At 35.9% G+C, this 7196-nt stretch overlaps 1 protein-coding gene across 1 annotated transcript in view; it reads right to left on the reverse strand.

Moving 5' to 3' along the window:
* LOC107695381 (contactin-associated protein-like 2) overlaps nucleotides 1-6904 on the reverse strand; it is a 409258-nt gene extending 402354 nt beyond the window's left edge. Inside the window, exon 1 of the mRNA XM_016495265.1 lies at nucleotides 6576-6904. Within this exon, the coding sequence (XP_016350751.1) occupies nucleotides 6576-6663 (88 nt within the window). The 5' untranslated portion in view covers nucleotides 6664-6904. The remainder of the gene's footprint in view (nucleotides 1-6575) is intronic.
* Between the last annotated feature and the right edge of the window lie 292 nt (nucleotides 6905-7196).

Genomic DNA, 7196 nt, shown 5'->3' on the forward strand with positions numbered 1-7196 from the left:
AGACTCTGATCTTTATTTTGGTGTATTGCATATTCAAATATTCATACAGCAAAATATACTGGAGGCCATCAAATTTTAGTGCAAATCATCAAAATCGCTGGCGGTGGCTGGCAACTTTTTTCAAAAATGCTGGCGAGGAAAGAGTTAAATAGTCTTCCCATTAACACCATTATTCATTTATTCAGACCGATTGGGGTATGCAGAACATGCGCAACAACAAAACGCGAGATCTGTCATGTGAACAGTCTAATAGGCTTTTTTCCCCCAGAGAAGCACACTTTGGGTGTCTGTTAAAACTCAGTGGGCTCAGGGGATACATAAGAGACGCTGTCGCTGTAATGTCATATTTTGTAATATTTGCATTGTTTTTTATACTGTGAATTATTTTCTCATCCAGTATTTTGAAGAGACAATGCCTCCTTTACTGACCTATATATATGGGTCAAGGACAAAAAAGGGTTTACGCATAAAAACAATAAGTGTAATACTGCTTTAAATTGTTGTTGTTTTTCCCCCCAAAAAATAAAAACTTTTCTGTTTAATTTAATTGCAATTTTGTTTTTGTTTTTCTGAGCAAAAAATATATATCATACATTTTTCCCTGATTTACAGAAGACACCCACTAAAATGTCATTGTCAACAATCTTGTCAGGCATATTTACAACAAAAATCAATTTATGACATATTAAAAGACTAATTACTTTCACCCCAAATACTAATTAGTTATAATTTTACATTTTTAAAATTTGCCACTATCCTAGGTTTTGCCCATTTGTCAATAAGAATTTTTACTCATTTAAAACACAATAAAATTCAATATACTCCCTTATTCTTTTATATATTTTAATATGTACAAGTCCCAATAAGCATGTTGTTTGAATTTTTACATAAATGTTGTGTTACACTGAATGACAATGTAACATTATTTCAACCAAATTTTAACATTTTATTCTCCAAAAACTTATTTGAAACCTTAAAAATAGACACTTTACTTACATTTAATGTGCTTTCTATGGACATAATCACTTTTGTAAATTTCTTTTGATGAGGACATCTTAACGTCTTTGACCCATATATAGGCTGGTCTGACCAATGTGTGTGTGTTGAGATAGAAGAGAGTATTTTAATATATAAAGCAGGACACATTTCAGAGTCTGAATGTTTTTGCAAGTCACTGGAAGAAGGTAACATCAGATTATTAATAAATCATCCAAAAGCATCTTTTTAAACATCTGGTGCTCAGCTTCTAAATATTGATGGGTGAGGCCACCTAAAAATGTGTTTAGTCAGAATACATGATATAAATGGTTGTCAATGGAGAAAATTGCTTTTTTGCCTCCCAGAATCATGCTGTTACATTTTACCAGCAGAAGACAACTGACTACACTAACTACCTAAACCTTGACCCCTGAGGTGAGACTTCATTAAAGTTTTATTAATCATGTAAAATTAATCCAATCAATACTGCTGGGTGCATTTAAAACAAGTTCATGGGAAATTAGTGTAGGATAAGTTGTTGCACTTAAAATAACAGCACATAATAAGCTGCATTATCTAACACAAACATTGGTGCAGTATTAATTTATTTGCGTCAAATAGACTACATTGGTTTGTTTTTAATTTCCCTACTGAATATACACTGTTATTCACAGCGGTATGCCCATGAGTTGAGAGTGCTTACACTTTATTACTAGTCTGCTTTAAGAGACAAGAGCAAGTGCACACAGAGTACAGCAACCACTGTGCTATTAGATGAAAAGCTCACTCCTGTGTCTAGAGCCTATAGTCATAACAGAATCTCCACTGCCTGGAGAAAAGGGAGAGAAATTGTGCATGTGCGATTGAATACTTGTATATATGTGCACTGCATTATAGAAGTGTGTGGGAGAGATAGAGAGGAAAATAGTATAGGAAAGAGAGAATAACAAGATTTGGGTCTGTGTTTGTCTGTGTCATTCGAGGTAACATAGGCTGGGGAGAAGTCCCTTCAGACACAGCTCAGGTCTGGAAAAGGAAAGAGTTTTCATCTGTCAAATGATGATGTCATAATTTCATCCATCACCAAAGAAAAGCTGTATGTTAGCTGCATGTTGTGAATGGTCCCTATAAACAAGGCCATTTATCAGTTGTTGGACCCTAAGATTTACTAAAATCATTCAGAGTAGTTCAAGCCTTGCTCTGACCCTTCAGCAAACTGTCTTAACCTACATCCTCATAACTTCTCTGATCATTCTCTTGTAACATGATTGCTGTGCTGACCCATATCCAAAGGTCTTGATCAGCATTTCTTGATCAGCAAACAGCATTTGCTTAATGTCAAAAGGAAACAAACACTTTCTTACAGAGAATTTTAAAAGGTCAGTTTGACTTTCTGGCCTTGTCTACAAACTTATCTTGATTAATACAAGACAAACCGCTTTGTTAGAAAGCATTTCCCTTCAAATCAATTTCAAATCAGTCATACAAAACTAAAAAAAAACAGCTCATTAGGAAGATTGTAGAATCTGCACACCTCCATCAAAGACAAATGTTGTTATTTCAGCTTCTCACTGGATTCAAGTTGTTGTTTAGAGTCCCTTAATACCCAATTTACTTACAGCAATTAAGTGAATTAATCTTTCAGGGACTGCCTGCACAGATGCCTGCCATTTGCTTTTAAGTGGGAAAAGTGTTGGTATAGAAATGACAGACCATAGAAACAAACAAAGAAATAAATGAATAAAGCAGATTATGCATTCAATTTACCTTACCGAGTAGCCTGAAACAGATTCGCTGCATCTATGTCTTTTGTAAGGACAAGCAAATTGGCTTGAACTCAGGTGACCAAGCATTACATTCTGAGGCAGCAGTCTTGTTTTCCCATAGGGTGTGCAACTTAAGAACTGAACCAGACGAGTGGGTTTAATTTCAGTGTTTTCCTAGCATTGTATTGCACAGTAATGGTCTAATTCTTAATTGCTATGCTTTTTGCAAGTCCTTTGTTTCTATCTGTCAAATAAAAAAGCCATTTTGTTGATTATGGGTAACAACTTTTGTTCTACGCAATTGCTGCTTCTAGAACAGACATAAGTGCTGCATTAAAAAACATTGGGATGACATCGAATATACAAAGAAGATATATATTTAGATCTATATAATAACATTGCCACCTCGAGATTAACTTCTAATGAAATCTCAATTTCTAAGAGGAGTCTCCGCTGTGCAACATCCACAGTGACATGTTCACATTGCACTGAAACTGTGACTCTATATCTTACAAATTTGCAATTTAGCTATACCTCAAAATTGCAACACCTTTTCTTACAATTTCAACTTCATAGCTCATACTTCTGACTTTATTTCTCATAGCTCTGATGTTATATATTGGGATTGCAGCTTTAAATCATTGCGAATTTCTCACACAATTGTAACTTTGTTTCAGAATTGTGACAATTTTTCTCATAATTGTGACCATTGCTCGTAACTGTGACTTTATGTCTCACATTTGTGACTTTATTTCTTATAAAGTAATTTTTATTTGTCAAAATTTTAACTCTATCACATTTGCAACTTTATTTCTCACAATTGTGACTTCATTTCTCATATTTAGAACATTATTTCTCATAATTGCGACTTTATTTCTCATATTTACAGCTTTATTTCTCACAATTGCAACTTTAGAACTAACAATGGCGACTATTCTTATAATCGCGATATTGATTGCAACTATTTCTCACAATTGTGGTTTTGTAGCTCAGAATTGCAACTTTATTTCTCACAATTGTGAATTTCACAACTGCAACTATTTTTTTAAATTGCGATTGCAACTTTATTTCTCAAAACTGCAACTTATTTCTCGTTGTTCACAACTTTAAATCTCACAATCGCTCACAACTTTATTTTTCATAACTGCATGTTTACAGTATTTCTCACAATTGCAACTTTGTCCTCAGAATTGTGACTATTTTTCTTATAATTGAATGACTCTTCTGAAATAGGCATACTAACACAATTTTAATTGCCATGTTGAGAAGAATTTCTTATGAAATCTTCGTCTTTAAGAGGAGTTTCCATTGAGCAACATCCACAGTGACATGTTCACATTCCACTAAAATAACTTTGCTTCTGATCAGGTCATTGAGCTGCCACTTTGATTATCTTTGGCTGCTACAGAGAGCACAAAACCTGTCAGCAAGCCGTGCTGATTGCATACATGACGTGATTAAGGAAATTACACTAATTCTGTCCGTTGTCCAGAGTAATTACAAATGATTCTGCATTTGTGCTGTGGTGAAACTAAAGTGTAACAAGAAAAAGCTCCATCCAAATTTCATTCTCAGCAGCAGCCCCCATATAAGCCAAATCAATCCAGTTACCTTTTCTTCTTAATCAGACCCACGAGAGCTCGTAGGGAGATGGATGTTTATATCAAATGCTCCGGTAGCCTTGGCTAACAAAGAGAGAAAGAGATTTCAAAACCTTTGCAGCTCAATTAACATTTGCAAGCTTTATCTCAAACCTCCATCCATCTGTCAAAGGAAGAATCAACTATCTCAGCAACTCAGTTTCTCTCCCACATGTAGCCACAGAGCTGGAAAGATTAATTAAAAATGTCAGTAGGTGAACGATCTTGTTGATTAATAATTGTTTTGGCAAGCTTTTTTCAAGTGAGTCTTGGCTGCTTCTAAATTTGGGCCATTAAGTGACTTGACTATTCCAGGCTGTTAATCTTATTATTCCTGGCTACCTGTAGTCTGTCCAGCGATAAACATTTCGCTTACTTGCATGTTTGCAGCAAGTATGTGCAATAAATCAATATTGGTGAAATCAGTCATTCATAATTCTCACAGTCGAAAAATGGTTGACTATGAGCTGCTTTAGGTGTTGATACTGTAGAACAAACATGGATTTTATATTATAAGACCTACCATCCAATTATTTCTAAGAACCAATTTCTCCTTGACTGTATTGATTCGGCAGTGCTAACTCTCTGCAAGGCAATTAGCCAAGTAATTCAATTATGTAGTAATATTAAAGTGGTGGGTGCTTCAGGCTATATTAAAACCATTGCCTGATTCCACAACATTGTGTTTTTGCAAAAACTATTTTTTCTTTCTTTTAGAAAAGTGTGTTCCTAATATATCATTAACAGCCTCATTGTCATAATTTGGCCAAAAAAAAGTAAAATATACTTCTTCACCAAGCATAATAATAAAGTAGAAAAGGTTACACTTTCACTGCTACAAAAACAACTTTACTGCAGCTAACAGAACACTGTGGAAATAGCATGCTACTTTTGTTCCTCCAGTAGCCAACTGTTTAAGAGTTGAACAGATGCTGGGTTGACAGTCAAGGTAAAGCGCCATTGTTCAGAACAGATCAGGAGGGAACCCAGCAGCTCATTTTCAGCTCTTGACCCATGATTCATAGAACTACATTAATAGGCTGCCTACGTGTTCAAATGTGGCATGTGAAGCATTTGAACATCAGAGTTCCTTCATTTATTTGTATGGGGGAGAGCAGGACATGTTGTAACACTGAGTGAGTTATAAACACCGTCAGTTTTAATGAGCACCACCAGGAGAAACACTGAGTTAAGACAGTAAAAATTACACATCTGGTTTATGATTTGTGATCATGCTAATGGACAGTATATAGCAGAACTGATATCATCTGAATCAGCAGGTTGTCATGTTTGATTTGATATATAACATCCACGAGCTTTTCATCTACATCTCTAGCAATATTATGACTGACCAGACAGGCAAGGTTGAAACACTTTCCAATGTATTGGCTAAAGATGCACAGAATGGTACATTTGACACTAATTTGCTTAACACAAAAATAATTGTGAATAACACTATCTTTTCTGTTTTTAAAGTTGTTCGCCTATTATGTATCTATTTTTTAAATGGATTTATTCATTTTTATTTAATTTAAATGATTCCAATATGTGTACCGTTTTGAAGTAAAAAATAAATAAATAAATACTAATTAATTTAAAGTAAAATTAAGTAATAGGGGATGGCAATAAAAATAGTTTTTATTAATTTTAATAAATATATTTTTTAATATTTAAAAAAAAGTGACGTAAGTTTGACCACAATAAATCTATTCATAAAAAACTTCATGTTTTCTATTAGTGTTACAGTAGTGGTAGTGGGGTAGGTTACATAATTTAGCAGTATATTTATAAATATTTGAATATGAGAATACTATATTAGTTACAGACGTTTAAACAAAATGTGTTGCAACACTGAAACGCTGCATACAGTGCTACCGACATGCTTTAGGTTAATTTTTTATAGGATGAATATCATCTGCACCACCTAGGCTAATTATATGTGCCACCTTTCTATCAAGACTCGAATGATTGTTGTTCCTTGCCGACCGTGATAAAATGCAATGTAATTCAATGACCACAAGACCAATATGCAACTGCAAATAATGCAAGTTTCTTCAGACGAATCCATAACTACACCGGTTACATCTGTAGAGTAAATAACACCGGACTTATTGACTATAGCACTCCAGCGTGCCAGATGCCTCCCGGTGCCCAACACTGCAAAAGAGACACGGAATCAACTGCAACTTACGGGATGATGGAGAAGCTGCCTGAGAGATGCTGATGTGGCTTAAAATCCACAGCAAGAGCTTCAGACCGGTCCCGGCGGGTGGCTCCATCTTCGACTACAATGAGATGAGCGGAGACGCAGTTACTTTTCTTCACAGAGCGAATAAGCCTCTAGATGAGAGAGACCCGCACTAACCGACGCTTCTCGGCTCTGGTACTCAGTGTCGACAAAATTTAGCGCAACAGTCCGGCTTTTCAGCAGCAAAAGACTACAGTGGAGCACTTTAATGCGGTATTTCTAGCCATGTCGAAGCGCGTGGCGCCGAGCGCTTCAGTATATGACGCCTGACTCGCGGAAGTCGCTGTCCAGGTGCTGAAGTTACTACACGCAGCGCGCTCTCGTTCATATAAATACAGAACCCATCTCTCCTCCGAGTTGGTACGTTCCACGAAACAGTGGAGCAGCCCTCGCGTGACAGGGGCCATTGCTTTGAGCGCCTTCTCATGGGCAGCAAAGAATAGATAACATTTGAATGAGAGTCGCTTTTATGTTTGTAACTAAAGCTGTTTCTGGAGGACTGATGATAATGGGCAAGATTTTGGCCGTGGAGTTCACTCAAATTACAAGGGTGGTCGTACGAGA

Source organism: Sinocyclocheilus anshuiensis, unplaced genomic scaffold, assembly GCF_001515605.1.
Source record: "Sinocyclocheilus anshuiensis isolate Anshui unplaced genomic scaffold, SAMN03320099.WGS_v1.1 scaffold110, whole genome shotgun sequence".
Lineage (NCBI taxonomy): Eukaryota > Metazoa > Chordata > Actinopteri > Cypriniformes > Cyprinidae > Sinocyclocheilus > Sinocyclocheilus anshuiensis.